Source organism: Lissotriton vulgaris, chromosome 5, assembly GCF_964263255.1.
Source record: "Lissotriton vulgaris chromosome 5, aLisVul1.2, whole genome shotgun sequence".
Classification (NCBI taxonomy): domain Eukaryota; kingdom Metazoa; phylum Chordata; class Amphibia; order Caudata; family Salamandridae; genus Lissotriton; species Lissotriton vulgaris.
Window position 1 is genome coordinate 566,289,199 of NC_141693.1, and position 17,094 is coordinate 566,306,292.

The following is a 17,094-nucleotide window of genomic DNA, read 5'->3' on the forward strand; positions in this document are numbered from 1 at the left end:
ACTTAGTATATGGTTTGTCGTAATTTGTGCATCTTAACGTATTTTTCTTAAGACACTTGGCATGTGCTTAGCCCTCTGATCTCATAAAGAGTTCAGAGGTGTATGTTAGTTAATAAATATCTTGTTTATTTTCATAACTACCTGTGTGGTGTCCTTTCATTTGGTATTCAAGGGGTTATATGTGGTAAAACAGCTGGCTTCAAATGCCAAAAGAGTTTAGCCAAAGACTGCTTTGTCCATGCTACCATTAGGATAGCTGGTCAATAAGGTTGACTTACAACCAATCATCATAAGGGTTGTTTGGACTGATACAAGGTGATCGCTAGAACTAGTGAGCATCATATATCAGGCCAACTTCTCCAATAAGTATTAATTGTCGTTCCAAATGCACAATCTGCAGTAAAAGCTCTTAATGTTGACACATATGAATCAAACACCTCTAAAAAACAGTCATCATTTTTGGAGTCCACACCTTAAGGTGATAATTTGGTGGAAAATGTTCAAACATTTCCTTTGCCTCCATTCCAATAAAATTTAGCATTAAAGCCTTCTTCACAGTCAAATGAGTCTCAATTAATTGCTAACATTTCGTTTCTGATATGTCTAAACCATTTCTCCCATTTCATGCTGGGTTTATTGGAACTGTTTAGAAATGGCGGTGGTGAATTCCCACAACTAACACCGTTTTGCCTGAAGTGACAACACAAACAAAATGCAGTTACATTTCTGGAACACATTGTGTGCCTATCACTGTATAATATTTAACTGATAGGCTTAGCTTTGAAGTGTACCCATCACTGTTGAGCAAAACCAATAAGTTGTACTTCAACAAAGATGGCCACCATGTAGTATAAGGCTTGCTAATAGACAATACTACATTCAAGATGGCCTCTGAATATATTTAATTATCACAATACGTGATGAATAACTGACCAATATCTATGGGCAATCTGGCTTGTTACATAGACAATAGCACACTCAAGATGGCCACCAAATATATTTAATTGTCATGAAATGTGTGATGTATTTCATCCAGCCACATCACATATGCACAATACCTCATTCAATTTGCATGAAATTGTTTCTTAAGTACATTTCTATCGTTAATTACATGTCCTAATTACGTTTTGAAAATCCCACAGTTGCGTTCTCTCTCTGCCGCTCTCTCACTGGTAAACAGAGATAAGTTTCTTCCCATCAGTTTTCTCTGATGAATCTGCCACTATATTGCCTACAGCGACATCCAGGTGATTGCTCCAATCCACAATTGTTCACCAAGAATTGTCACCAAAATATAGCACTACATTTCACTTAGCTAAACCTTCAAGTTGGAGTTTACTGGCGCACTCACAAGCACAGGAGTCCCCAGTTCCAACCCCTTCATAATGTGGAATGCAATTGAAAGAATAGTAAAGACAACCAATGCAAAACACAGTACACCCAGTAACAGAATTCTAAAGAGCATGCCTTACTACAACTTATTCAGTGAGCTTTCTGCTTCTTAGTGTTGTTAGTATTGTTAGTAAAATCCTCGACAGAGTGTGTAAACCAAATCCCTATTTTTATGCAGAAAGATAAGTTTCCTGTTATTCTGCTGGCACCTCTCAACACACATGCAGACTTTTATCACTCTATTTGCCTGAACCCTGGACTCAAGGCACAAGGAGGAGGATGGGAGTAAAAATAGACTCAAACTCTAATAGAACAGGCACACCCCTTCATCTCTTTAAGGTCAATAAAATACGGACTAAAGAGTCCAAGTCACATTTCTCTTTTTGCCACTTAGGCGATTCTGTACTGTATTAATGCTCTGTATCACAATTTAAGTATGTAGAACATATCCAAACTGCCCAATTGTAGGTTTAACTGTGGTGGACATTCAGAATAGGTAGCAATTAGTCAGAGGCATGTGACCTTACAGCACCACGTCACCACATCATCGAACATTGGCAGTGGAAATGTATATCCGACCCCTAACACACTACAGGAAAGCTTTTCCATAGCCATCACCACACATATTTTCCTTTCCCACATAGATATGGTCAGTGTGTCAAATTGTTATTTTTAATTCCTAAATATCTACAATTTTGCCAAAAACACAAGCTCAGACACCAGGTTGGGTTATCGGTCTTACACCACTATCTTGGTTTAAAGCCAGCACCGTGAAGGACGGGTACTCAGGGATCCCATATTCCACCACTTTTCCCATTGCAGCCAAATGAAGGTTTCCATCACATATACATTTCTATTTTTTTCTTGTAACTACCCCCGCCCCCCCCCCCCCCCACCCCCCCATAGACATGTCATGCCTGGGAGAATTTTCTTCAACCAGTTGGTGGGGAAGTACCACTTTGAATCAACTTTTTAACCATGTTAGCTATGCCAGACTGTAACATTGTTCCTCTGGGTATCTTTCTCACCTATCTCAGCCTCTTTCATCTGTTGAAGGATAGCTCCTCCCCTACCACCTCCTCTCACTTTGTCATGTATTTCTAAAGTGGGTCAGATCTCTCAACTGATAGCAATTTATACAGTGGTGACGCCAATCTCTTAGTCCCCATTTTGCCCGTTATGGATTTTCCAAATCGCATCATCTTCCTAGAGCAGAGTTCTTCAATCTGTGGGGCGCGCCCCCCCAGGGCGGCGTGCCACCATCTCAGGGGGGGCGCGCACTCCACCCAGAAATCTTGCCTTTGCCTTTTCCTGTCCCGTGTCGCACGTCTTCCCCCATTTGAAATGGAAATGTTTGCTGAGAAGAGCTCCGTTAACACAGGGTTGTAGTGGGGGGGGGGGGGGGGGGGGGGGGGGGGGGGGGGCAAGCATTCATTTTAATCGTCCCAGGAGGGGGTTAATTCGGTGCTGAAAGGCTTCAGCTGCAGCGGAAGGCAAAAGTCTCCTCTGATAATATCGAAAGCAATGAGACAGTCCTTTTCCTTTGGTTCGATTTCATAGAGCAGTGGAAGCCTTGCCTTCCACTGCAGCTGAAATGACTTACTATCAGTTTTAGGATACATCATGCCTCCCACTACAACTGAAGCAGAAAAATAAGTAAGAGGCACTCCTTCCCTTTTAAATGTTCACGTTGAGTTAATTAGTTTAATTTGAAAGTGCGTGCGATCAGCAACTGTGAATTGTCCCCAATCACAGTGAATACAGAAGTAATCAATGCAGGAGCACTTTCCTTGCACTCCAAATGCAGTCAGTATGCATTGTGAGGGTGTTAATGTGGGAAAATAGTTACTGTGGGTTTTTAGTTAGTATGTGCATTTTTCGTTTGAAAGAAGGGTAAAGCTCGAGTGAAGGTGTTTTAATGATTTCAGGGTAACGCTTCACAATGCATTGTTGGAGTTTTTTTTTTTAAGTTTACGTTAGGATGAAGCACATACTAGTATGAAGTCACGTGATTTAGCAGGTGTTAATAATTATTTAGTTTACGAGAGTGAATATATTTGGTGTCTTGAACTAGAGCTAAGGGTTGCCACAATATGAGGATTATAGCATGAAGAAACTAAGGTGCTGGTTGCAGCGTTTCTCAAGGTAATGTTTCACAAGCAACGTAATAATGCAGTCCGGGGTTGAGTTTTGGGGAATAAGGGAAGATAAATGAAGTCAGACAAATTGGGACGAGTCATAGGTTTTTATGTTTACGGGTAGCAGTTATGTCATAAGAGCACGTTTTTCGAGGGGGGAGAAAATAACTTGATTCAGAGGTTTTGGGTTTCTATTCGGTGCACAGTGGATTACTTGTGTTTGGGACAAGGGGGGATAATAAGGGTGTTTCGATTAGGGGGATGGTTTTAGGGAAATTAGAGGATTGTGCAGCATTCATTGAATGTCCATAGATCAGTTGATTGAGTGGTTTATTTTATTTTATTTTAGAGACCCCTGACGAAGAGCCACACAGGCTCGAAATGCATAGGGTATGAATATACGTGTCTATTTCAAGAAATGATTGACCTCAAGGTGGTGTTGTACAAAGCCTGGACGGGCGTACAGCTCATGAGGAGACTTTAATAAAGAATTTGAGTGCTATCACATTGTCTCCGCAGTGATGAAAAGAGCAGAGTATAAGTTTGGAAGAATGAAGCGTTTAATATTTGGAATCGTGTGTTTACTATGGCTTACCTGGATAAATCGTGATATTGCTGGAACTTTTTCCATATTGGCAGTGCAACAGTTTGGAGTGCAAGGAAAGTGCTCCTTCATTGATTACTCCCACTACAGCTGAAGCATTTCAGCTCTGAATTTAACCCCTTCCTGGTATGGTTAGCTCTAAGCAGAAAAGAGACAGCGTTTCTTTTATAACTACACAGGCAGCCACACAATGCCCCACAGAGCTAAAAGGGCTTCAAGTTACCAAAAGAAAAATGCCAGCCGGCCATGTGTTTAAACAGCATGCAAATAACTTGTCTTGACATTAAACATACTTGTAAATAAAGAAGTATTTATTCCGTTGTAATATTACTTTTCTGTCTTTCTTCCCTTTTATTATCAGTCATCATTCAAGCAGCCGTAGAACATAATTAAAAGTGCTTTCTATTTATATGTGCTGTTCGACGGACAAGTGCTGACAATACAGCTTTAGGTGACTGCTTAGTTTTGTACCGCCTGGGACATCAACATAATGAGCTGGCAACACTAATAATAAAACTGGAAGTTTTTTTGCAAGATCAGCACATTTATTTCCTCCACCCTGAACCCCGGTTAATGCCATAATAGCAATAGTTTAACATATCTGAAACCCTACGCTGCCGTCAATAACCTGCTGAGTTACTTCAAGTGTCTGGGACTGCACCCTGAATTCAGACAACTCGCTCCTCATTCTCACCCTTCACTTTCACACTTAACCTGCCCTCAAAGCAGCGATCACAATGCACTTACACTGATCCTGACACACTCACACCATTCACCCACTTACCCTGCACTCACAGTGACCACACTGCACTTATGCCACTCGCTCTGATCTCACACCAATGTCTCTTCACTTACCCTGCGGTCACATGAGCACACCGCTCACTCTGCACTCAAAGTGATCACCCTGCATTCACTTGCAGTGTTCACCCTGTACCTCACCCTTCAGTCACACAAGCACACTACTCAACCTGCACTCATGTAACACTTCACTCACCTGCCACCCTCACTGCTCAATCTGGAATCTCACTCAAATAAGCCCATCCATACCCATACATTCGTTCGTCCCACTCTGCAATTACTTCCACATCCAAATTCATATGGTCACCTCACTCACCCTGCAGTCACCCCTCTTACCCTGGCTCACTGTGCACTCACATGAGTAGTCCTGCCACCCACACAGCACAGAGGGTTAATGTGCCTACTACAAAGAATGTGTACCATGCAGATCAAAGAACTGAATGGGAGTAAACAACGAGTAGTGCTATAAAAAATTAAATGTTTGCCAGAAAGGTGCTATAGAGAGATGAGGTGTATTGTTGGTGAGTGGTAGTGAGGAAATTCATGGAGAAGGAGGGAATGGTGGAGGGGGCACCAAAAAAGACTGTTGCACCGTGTGCGACCAGTGCTAGGGCCAGCACTGGCTGAAAGGTACTATAGAGAGATGAGGTGCATTGTTGGTAAGTGGTCGTGAGGGAATTCATGGAGAAGGAGAAAATGGAGGAGGGGGCACCAAAACAGACTGTTGCACTGTGTGGATAAGTGCTAGAGCCAGCTCTGGCTGGAAGTGTTAGCCCCCACCTGACGTTCGGGTCTAGTTGCGCCCTTGTACACAAGTATGGGTATGTCGTGCCCCATCAAGGTTTTTGTCCAGGTATGGGCCATGATATGCGCGTGGCGGTCGATTGTGTAGTATGCAAGGTTCCTGAAATTTATGTTAGGTGGTGGGGGGGCCCAACATCTAAAAATATTCAGCAGGGGGGGCTCAACCGACAAAAGTTTGAAGACCTCTGTCCTAGAGGCTGCCTTGCTAGTCAGCTGAGGCTAGCTGACAGAGTTAAAATCTTTAGAATATATCCGCAATCACCCTAGAGTCCCCCTAGAGTATCTGCATTAACATTATTCAAAAGCCTGTATCTTGCTCGTTGAAATAATCGGTTCTGGGTAAGCTAAGAGGGGGAGTTCGTCAGGGATATCTTTAGTACTGTTACATCAAACAACCGCATCAGGACTCACGTGATTCTGGTCGGCTAAATATTCCAGAGCCGGTCTTTCTTTTGGACCCACAATTAAACCAATATTGATCTCCTGGACACAGTCAGATCCAAATGTACCCGTTGCTTTATTTACTCTTTCCTGATGCATTCTCTCAATATACAGAGTCAGACTGGCATACACGGCAATCTGGCAGAGCCAGAAGGGCTGTTCTGAAAAGTCAGTGCATGGGCCATTTTTGGCCAGTTTGTGAGCCTATTTATGGTCTGTTGGGCTGGTGTTTACTGTTACTTTCCCCAGTTCTTAATTTGTAAATGAAAAAGTGCTAAGGCCCAAAGTTTTGTTCCAAAACTTATGGCCAGTGCTATTGAATGATGACATGCAGAAGACTACTTTCATGGCTGCGTAGTCTTGAATCCATCTCATGCCTCTTTTATCCACCATGAGACAATCCCTCTTGTTTCTTATTCTTGCAGGTTTTTTAAACCTTGCTTTCTCCCTTTGTTACTGTTTTTACGTCTTTCTTCTTTTTTTGACGTTTTGAATTTTTCTCTCTCTTGACCTGAATCAAAGTCTGTTAAGGAGTAATAATGGTGCTGTACCCCAAACATGAGTACCAGTGGGCCCCACTGGCCCACTGGTACTCATGTTTGGGGTACAGCACCATTTGCCTGCAGCAAACACAAATGCATGCAGTCTCCAATACCTTGCAAAAGACATACAGAGGGTGTTTTACAAGTTCAAAACTGCCTGATATGCAAATGTGGGGCACTTTTTTAGCTACCTGATTCTCTAATGGAGTCATCTTTATTTTGGTGAGGGTCTTATTTTCTGTCCCATCTAACCCAGCAATACATGCAACTGTGCAACTCTGTAATAGACCAGGGCCCTATTACACAAAGTGCCCAAGGGGGCGCCATGGGCATGTGCATCTGCTTTGTTAACCCCCGGGGCCCTTTGGAATTAGAGAAGGGGATGGAGATTCTTGAGCAGACAGTTCTGTAATACTAATAGCGCTGGTGCACATGTGTATTGCTTTCTTGAGAGGGGCATTCTCTCATTTGCATGGGCGCATGCCCCTATGCAAATGAGGGAATCTTCTTGCTTTCAGGCCAAATTATGGATGTGGGCATAAAGGCAAAGAAGCCATCAAGAGATACACTGACAGTACACCACAAAAAGGTGGTGCACTGTAACTGCGCCCCCATATGGCAGCCCTCAGGAGGGGAGGAAGAGGGTCCCATGGAACCCCCAGACATCTTCCTGCACTGGGGTGAAGTCACTCCTTGCACCTGGCTGCAAGGGGATCGCTCACCCTTCTTGAAAGTGCAGGCAGTTGCTACCTGCACAGTGAAACGTGGAAGGCTTGTAAACAGTTGCTCCATATTTCACTTGAATGCGCTGCCCCTAGGGCAGGTCAAGTTTGAGGCTGCCTTGAGGTCAGGGCATTCAGTATAATAGGGAGTAATGTCTCTGTTTGCGCCCAGTGCACCTTTTGAAAGGTGCACTGTCTGCAAACAGGGAAAGTGCGCACTGTGAGTAATACGGCCCATGGAACCACAGTGCCCCACGCTCCCATGGCGCATTTATAAGTGTCCTCGATAGCATGTGGTTTATACAGTTTCCAACAAAGTTTAGGGGATTACTTTGCAGCCTCTTCAAAAATGTCTTTTTGCGCCAGTGATGCCTGCAGAGGAGCCACCGTGACAACGCGTCCAAGCTATGGAACATGTATTACCTGCTAACTGGACTTATCTTTCTTAAAACACCAAAATAACTCCCACTCCATATAAGTCCCGAAATTAAGTGGCAAATATATTCAATCATATTTTTAATTATTTATTCAATTTACTACATCACTTTTATTCAATCGCAGTGCAGACAATCAGAATAAAAAACAAATTAACAGCAGCTAAACCCACAGTCAAGTCATAGCCCATGCACCTCAGGAGTTAGAGGAAGAGAAGGGAGAAAAAGGGTGTAATTTTTGCAAAGCTTATAAAAACAGAGAAGAAGCAGATATAACCAAAAAAGGAAGCATTCCCTTCAGCATTTCCGAAAAACAGATACTGCTCATAGTCGTTCAATGCTTCTTACAAGTATTGGATGAACACTAACACCTACAACAGACAGAGGATCACATCATCGGGAAATAGTGATATTTTATTGTGCATACACAACCTGAAATTCCAGAACAATCATCCTACAATTCTGAATGCCAAGTTGGCATTTTGTGCTATTTGTATGCATAAATGTTATCCTTGTGTCCAATTTGGACATCAGAGCACATTCTGCATTAACAAAATGATGCAAAATCGTATGTGATGCAAACAACAGACAGTTCCAACCTGTTTGTTTACATTGTTACCAAGTTCGTGAAATAGTATTTTACCTAAACACAAGCAAGGTCAATTACGCAATGTGAAGTAATGGCATAATCTTGGATATTGCACACTAGTATAATGCCAGCTTACTCAAAATTTGACCCAGGCCTTTATTTTGTAGGAACTGTCTCTAAATTTGACTTGCTAATTCAAAAGTGTTGCTTATCTCAACCTGCTCCAAATCTAAAACAAACAGCATGGGGGACAAAAGGCATCCCTGCCTCATAGATCTGTATAGATGGTAAGATTCTAGAAACACAGCCTTCATGGAAACTAATGCAGTAAGTACTAAAAGAGCTAAAGTATAATCAATATACATGTCTCACCTAAGGCACATCCAATAAGGGTAGACTAGAGGCGCCACCTGGACAAACGCCTTTGTACCATCTAATGAGATTTTTTCCTGTATTCTACTTCCACCTCTGGATATATTCAATCAGGTGAACAGCTCTCTAAATTCTGTAGAATGTTTGCCTTACTCTCATGTGTCCTGCCTGAAAAAAGTTGATCACTTCCAGGAGATATCCTTCAAGGCAGGAGACTAGGAGACTACATTTTTCATGTCAATGTTCAACTCAACATTCAATAACATGATATGCAGTTCAATGGTCAGCACAAGATGATCCAACGTGCTTAAAAAGGCTTTGCATTCAGTGATATCTGCCTCGCCTTTCGCATATAGTTTCTCTTAGAATCACCTAAATAAAGTCTTCCAGTACTTCTCTGACATTTCGTTCCTCATAACCCCTATCCTTGCTTTCTTCTTACTCATTTCCAGTATTGCAGCCAAAAAAGATCTTGTTTTATCTTTTTTTCTCATATAGTCTTTGCTTGACTGCCAACAGAGCACTTATCTGTTCTCCATTACATACAAGGGTGTGTGCGAGATGTCTACCACCATACCATGCAACACTATCCTTTAGGGGGTAGGCATAATGTCCTACAGGGCCAACTAGCTGCCCCCTCCAGCTTTCACACCTCAGTGTGCACCAGATATACATAATCGCTTGCTGAGATTACAGGTGGCAAGCAGTAATCCCAGGCAGCACCCTCCGCTGAATCACTCTAACATTTATCTGCCTATGGCTGCCTAAATATATGACACACTCATGTACATACTCACCCTCTGGTATCAAAACTGAAAGCCATCTGAAATGCCAGATCAACTTCTTATCATAGCCATGCTAAAAGCTTCACATCTCAATCCGTCATTGAGGTGTGGTACTGAAATATTGTCTGAATTTCTTCCTTTATAAAAAAAGAATCCTAAATACACTTTAGAAAAATATTGTCCCACTAGAGTTAATGAAAGAAAATCTATGCAAAATGGAATGATATTTGTAAAAACAATATTTAGGACACTATATTTATTTCAGATGATATCTTTGTCAACAATATTCTGACATGATTCCCATCTTTGAGCTGCACCATCCTGTTCAGCCAGTATCATTCCTTGAATAAACTGGATCTCCCTCTCTTCCCCTACACTGTGCTGTGTTATTTCGTATGTCATTGACACTGGGCTCCTTGCCTCATTCTTGACCTTCACCGGTGAGCCTTTGTACTTTCTCCTCCTTCACCAGACTTTCCTATGAAACTTTCGCTTTGGAAAAATCTGCCCTACCCCTTCGTCTTAATGACAGCTTTCTGCCACGGCACTCTGTTCAACACTGAAAGAGAACGCAACCATTCAATGTTGCTCCCAGGGCTGGTTTCTTGCTCCGCCATTTACTACAACTGTTTCTCCAGGATGGCCATCAGCAGTGCCTGTCTTGCTCTTGTTGCAGGCACTATGTTCTTCGGGTGCCACCTTGACAACCATGATGTTGAACTCGACAAAGTGCAATGTTGTCGTTGGCCTCTTCCTTAAACATCAGATCCCCAGGCTCAGGTTCGACAAATGGATCCTCTTTAACTTTGAGTTAATACCATAATCAGGGATATTTCACATAGGTCATGCAGACTGGAAGTTTGGCAGGTTGGAGGAGTTCCGAAATACACTTACGCTAATGTAAGGGCTCTCATCGACAACACGAAGGCCGGCTCTTTTGAGGCCAAGAGCCCTTTCAACCTTTGTATTTTTAATGTGTGCTAGCCTTGGAACTTTTTGGACAGACTTTAGCAACTATGCGATCCTTTTAAAAAGTCTTTCTCTCCTCCACTGCTGACCCTGATGGCTTGGGTCAGGCTTGACACTTGACAGGCTGTCAGGTTGTGACCGAAAGAAGATGCAGAACCTGATGACCTCACCAACTACCTGGAAGAAGGTGTAGACCCTGATGACCTCGACAACTACCAGCTCATCACTCACTTACCATTCATTGGAAAGATTATTGAAAAAGCAGTCTATGTACAACTCCAAGATCAGATAAGTACTAACCATCTCCTGCACAACTACCCATCTAGTGGCTTCAGGTCACTCTGAATGCTCACACAATACCACTTTACACATTATAGACGAAGGGCGATTCTTTGAGAACATTCAGAGAACACTAGAAGTGGCATGTTATGATCTGAGAAAATCTAAGTCTGCACAGCTGTTTAGTCAATGATGACGAAACCTGAGTTATGGTCAAACTTTGTAAGAGTTAAGATACATCAGAATAGACTGTTTGGCTTTTCCTAGCACCAGATGATCTTAAAAAGAAGAAAATTAACAGGGAAGACATCAGAAATATGCAAAGACCCTATATTGCACCTTGGAAGTTGAAGAACAAATTCTTCCAGCTGAAGCTTTTTACCCAGAGTTATGGAAGCTTGGTCAGCTGTTCGTCCTGGCCAAATTTGTATTACGTGAGCCTAATCTTGAACACTTCTTGATTATTTAGCTATGTGTACTTTGAATATGAAAAGTGTTTCTTTGGCTTACAAATTTGTGACTAATTTTCAACTGTGGGAGCGTGATTCATGGAGTAAATAACTTGCTGGAATTGTGATACTGGATGCTTTTCTTGTCTGCTTGGGCTGCATGTACAACATTCATGGTGTGAATTTTTGAAAATGTGTGGAAAATACATTGAGCTGGTAGTTTATGTGACAGTGTGTGAGAATATTCCTCACATACAGATTGCATGTGGAGAGTCTAATCAATGCAATATGTAGTTTTAACTAAAACGATGAAGGGCATACATTCCACCTGTTTTTAGTAGGTGCATATAAGTCATGAATGTCAAGCAGTAATATTGCCGTCATAAATACTGGTTGTGGATTATAACAGAATAAATTAAATGGATCACTCACAAGGAAGGCTAAAGAGTGTAAAATCTGTTACACCACATACTCTTTTCACATTGTTGAAGGGTAGTCACTGTGCTTGGTCAAGAAACCTGAGGTGAACCAGATGACACCTTCTAATCTAGATCAGCAGTAGTTGAGTATTTGGATTGATAAACATATTTCCTGTAATCTGAGTAGCTTTGCCCTTCAATCTCAGGCATGAGATGCAAGAGATGTGATCCACAACAGATAAACTGTACTTTGCTTGACGCTTGTCAGGCTTGTGAGGTAGGTTCTATGAGAGAAATCTACAAGCTACTACTCAATGTATTAATTTCATTTCAGATGTATGACTCAAGTGGACGATGAGGGTAATTAAAAATTGAGTGTTGGATTCAGATTTTCCGGGGTAATTGTAAGTCACACTTGTAAGAAGTCATTATTTTTTCTTTATAATTAAAATCTCATTAGCAAATCACAACATAGATGTGAATACATTCATTGCATGACGGTGTAGAGTACCCAGTCACAGACTGTGCAGATATCTGGCAAGGTTTACACATGTACTGCTACAATTTGTTATTGGCATAAAATGGTTTGTCTGCTTAAATAAATGATGACTGTTAGCTAATTCACAAAAAAACTATTAGCATGTAAAGTAGGTTTTGGTACGTTATTGATTGCATACAATACACAAGACTATTTTGTTATTTACAAAAATAGATTAACTATGCCTGCTTCTGCTATCTTACTCGTGTATGGCTTCCACATTCGTAACATATTTATTTGTACTGTTGGGAAATCATTTTTAAAAGTTCACTTTCATTTCTGTTTATGTAATCTTTTCTCCAATAGAAGCCACTTATGTCATATCCATTTTAGAATACAGTAGCTGTCACTGAAGATGTAGTGGGTACATTCACAAACTTGTATGTACTGTGTTTTAGTCTACAACTTACTTGCTTTGACAATATGTATCAAACCTATTGACCACTCCTCATGCAACCCCTTTTTTATGGTGTCATCCCTTCACATACACTCATGCCACTTTATACTTACTTACATTCTACTCATGAGTAATTAAGGTGTCAGCAACTTTGAATGTTTTCTTGTGTTTGCGCACAATATATACATTTCATACGTTGTACTTTGCGCCTATGTCAAGCATGAGTAAATGACAACTTTTTCACAGAAAAACATTGTGAACTGTGTCCGTACACTTAATCTTAATTTATGTTTTGCCCCGTCCCAGGAGTGTATTAACCAAGTGGTATGGGGCATCCTATGCAAATTTGGTAAACCTCTAGTTCTTCCTAAATACACAAACATTTATAAATACATTTCCACATCTTTTAGCCCATCTAAGTGGGTTTGGGTGTAAATGCCGAAGAAAGTTTGTAAAAATGCAGTGACTTCTACTCAAATTACTGAATGAGCGCAAGAAGGAAAGATATTTCAGGGAAATCAGTTTGTGGAAAGGGAAAAAATATGTAAATTTTAAAAAGCTTATGGGGCATATTATCAAGCCTGGACTATAAAATTCTCGCTGTGTTATCGGCAGGAAACTGCCGCTAAAGTGGCGATAATGGGCTTGATAATATGCTCTATGGAATTCCAATCGAAGCTCATGTTAGATGTCCTTCCCATCTAACATGAGCTTCGATTGGAATTCCATAGAGCATATTATCAAGCCCATTATCGCCACTTCATCGGCAGTTTCCTGCCGATAAAGTGACGATAATTTTATCGCCCATGCTTGATATTATGCCCCTATATTCTTTACATTTCCTGATCCTGTGTAATGTCGGCAAATTGTGGAATATGCCCACGTTAAATAGGGAGAACTGACAGATTACTTTATGAATGGCATATGCTTATATTGATATACTAAAAGTATTGAAAATTTGCTTTAGTGTGTAAACTACAACTTTGAGCAATCATTCGATACAGATCTTGTCTTTTTTATCTGACTAACACTAATAGTATTAGATTTTTATTTAGCCAGAAAAGATTCTCCTTGTGAAGGTCCGTGGAAGAAAATTGCACAGTATTGAGATCTACAATATCTTAATCTCATGTCAACATTGTGCACTAATACATAATCTCTCTCTGCCTCAATCCCCGTTCTATTGCGCAATAATCAGGCCCACATATACATAGAGGGCCACCAACATATACTAAAAAAATGCTTGGAAAATAATCTCTTTTTGAAAAGTAGTACGTGATGTAATGAAAATGGAGTAGGAGATTAACATAACAGATAGTAAGTATTAATTTATGGAATAACAAAAGTCATTAAAAATAGACAAACGTGAGCACTTTCATCCAAACAAGTGAAAGTAACAGGAAAAGTAGGAGCTGAAAACAGAAAACCAGAGTAAATACAAAAAGAGTGACAAATATTAGCCACATCACAAAAAGCAGTGAACATGTTCCAGGGCATGATGAGTGGAAGCAAGGCAGAACATTAACGAGGGTGGAAAAACTATACAACTGGGATAAAACATAAAACTGTAAAACAATAAAAGCGATACTAGTAAAATCTGATGAAGATGAGTATGTTGTCTACTTTAAAGTGACCGAATATCACACTTAAACATCTTGTTGCATGTTTTATTGTATTAGTATAATCTTTCTTGTGTGTGTTTTAATCTGATTTCTGAGCAGATGGTGGCTGTGTGATTACATGTAAGGTTCACGGGGTCTGGAGCACCACACATTTTTGTTGATTAGTTTTTCAAGGCGAATTAGAAGTTGGCAGTTTCCTCCAGAGAGATTACTTCAGATTACAACCTCCTATACAGAGAGCTGTATACGGAGTATTTATATGATGCACACTGCTAATGAAATTGCCTTCTGGTACTTACAGAGCTTGCACCTTTTCCTGGTGTGTTATGAGTATCTCATCCCGGCCGGATATTTCTGGGCATACTAGCGTTGGTAGCCTTTATATTGTACATGTATCAAAAGTACAAAAACATCCCAAATTGCCAAGGAAGAACCCCCATAACTCGATAAACTACTCGCACACACACAGGGGAATTTATGAGCTCTGTAGGTTTCCCACAACGTAAAAGTGGCTATTTTTCAATGTTAGAAAGATTAAAGGTTAATTCAGCAATTATGAAAATTTCAACCTATAACCCCATCATGCTTACGGCCATTAGATATGTTAGCGCTCTTCTTTTTGATTGAGGAATGACAATGTGGGATCCCCAGTTTTATTTTGGCCTGTTCACAAAACTTTTTTCTTCTTTTCACAAGACTTACTCCAGCCAAAGAAAGGAGGCAGGCTCCAGGACAAGGAGTAGAGCCAAACGCCCGCGAGGATCAGCACCGCTCTCTTCCTGGACAACACTCCGATGGAGGCTAGAGGGCGCGTGATGACGAAGTACCGGTCCACGGCGATCACCATCAGCGTAATCATGGACGTGATCCCGAAGAGAGCCCCGCAGAAGGCATACAGCTCGCAGCCTTTAAAAAGAGAGCAAACATTTGACAACTTAATCTTGGAAGTGACGACGCCAAATTCATTGTGATTTATCAGTTACAATACACACATTTTTTGCAGTTCGGAAAAGCAAGTTTAAGCCAAAAACTGAAGATAGTTGCTAGATGATGTTAGCACGTGTTAAAAGGTTTGTACACAGGAGATACATTGTATATATTGATACTATCTAAAAGTGTAATATAGTGAGTTGATTAGCTGTGTCTTAAATAGCATATCATAAAGTGGAATAAGTTCTAGACAAGTTGTGTTGGGTTTGTATGTGTGTGTGTTCAGACTCTGTTATGTATTTTCATTCCTGTTTTGTACTTTGTTAAGCAGGGCTTGATGTCATAACTTCTCAATAAAGCTTAAACTCCAAAACTTAAAGTAAATTATTTTATGTTTTGTAAAAGGTTAATCAATGAAACATTTTAAATTGAATTTAAGGTTTTTGATTCACAAAATGACAGCAGTGACCTAGAGACAATGTATTGTAATTGTATTGTAATTTCATAGTGCTTACCGCCCCTGACGAGGCGTTAAAGCGCTGTGTGAAGCCAATAGCACTAAGGTCTAAATCATTGGTCGAGTGTTAATGTCTGAGAAGAGCTGCAATGCCTTTTTGCCACACATATCATCATTCTCAGCATGCGGTCAGTCCAGAAGCCTGTGCCATTTTTTCAGGTCAAGCCTGCCGGAAATACATGCAGTATTCAGTACACATGCAGTATTCAGTATAGGAAGGACTACATTTTGCATGCTGTGCCCCATTTTGACAGTAAAAAATCGAAATAGAATTGCTTACTACAATTCGTAATAGAATTATTTACTACAGAAGGTAGATACCTAACCCTGCTGTGTCGGTATTTACCAGGTGCGGTAAATTGCTGATCTCATCTACATGGTTTGTTCCCTGATATGGGTATTCCAAATGGCTATCTTATAGGGTAAAGAAGTTGAAATTTGAGAATACAATTTTAGCAGGTCGAAGACTGCTGGCAGATCGAATTTTAAACGTAAATCAATGTAGCATACCAGCAGCATTACAGTAGAAATGTTGTGTGAGGTAAGAGCTCCAAAGATGTGGCAATGAAATGCTTTAATAATGTTTGCCAAAAAAGCTGATAGATTACATGTTAAATATTCAAGTAACAATGGTTCACCAAGAACTCATTTTAGAAGAGATCCTCATTTAAAACATTCATAATAACATACTTACTAATGCAATAAATGTTGGAAAGAAGCCAGCATGTAAACCACATAGTAGACAGGTACTTAATCAAGAAGGTGTATGAGTACCTTTCAGAAGGCAAATACAGTGAAGGGTGCCCACAGTGTAATACAGTAAGAATGAATGCTAAAGTGTGTACTTTCCAAAGTGTTACAAATTAGGTTTCTGGTTGGGAGAGGTATGTACCCTTTCCAAGCAGGTACCACAGTCCCAGTCTGAGTAAGTCACAGCGCACCCTATATTATGCTGTGCTTACCCTCTGGTAGCTTGGAACAGAGGAGTCAGGCTTAATTTAAGAGGCAATGTGTGAAGTATTTGTGCTACCCTTAAAACAGTAACACAGAGAAAACACTGCAAAAACACTCCACACCATGTTAGAGAAATAGATGATTTTATAAATAAAACAAGACCCAAAAAACAAGAATCAAAACAGTCAAAGTTGAGATATGAATTTTAAAAGAATAAAGGTAAAAATAGCGATGAGAAGCAATAAGCACTTAAATATGTTATCTAGTTGTTCTGGACAAGGGCAAAGTCAAACGTTCAGGCCGACTGCGATGGAGCATGGGCTGGATACAGGGACCTACTTTGACCCGTTGAACCAAAGTACCTTGATCTTTGATGCATCTTTTACGAAGATGCATGGT

At 40.6% G+C, this 17,094-nt stretch overlaps 1 protein-coding gene across 1 annotated transcript in view; it reads right to left on the reverse strand.

Annotated features, from left to right (window-relative positions):
* The window catches only part of OPN4 (opsin 4), a 944,045-nt gene that overhangs the window by 492,508 nt on the left and 434,443 nt on the right, over positions 1 to 17,094 (reverse strand). Inside the window, exon 4 of the mRNA XM_086920132.1 lies at positions 14,997 to 15,200. Coding sequence (XP_086776258.1) covers positions 14,997 to 15,200 — 204 coding nt within the window. The remainder of the gene's footprint in view (positions 1 to 14,996; positions 15,201 to 17,094) is intronic.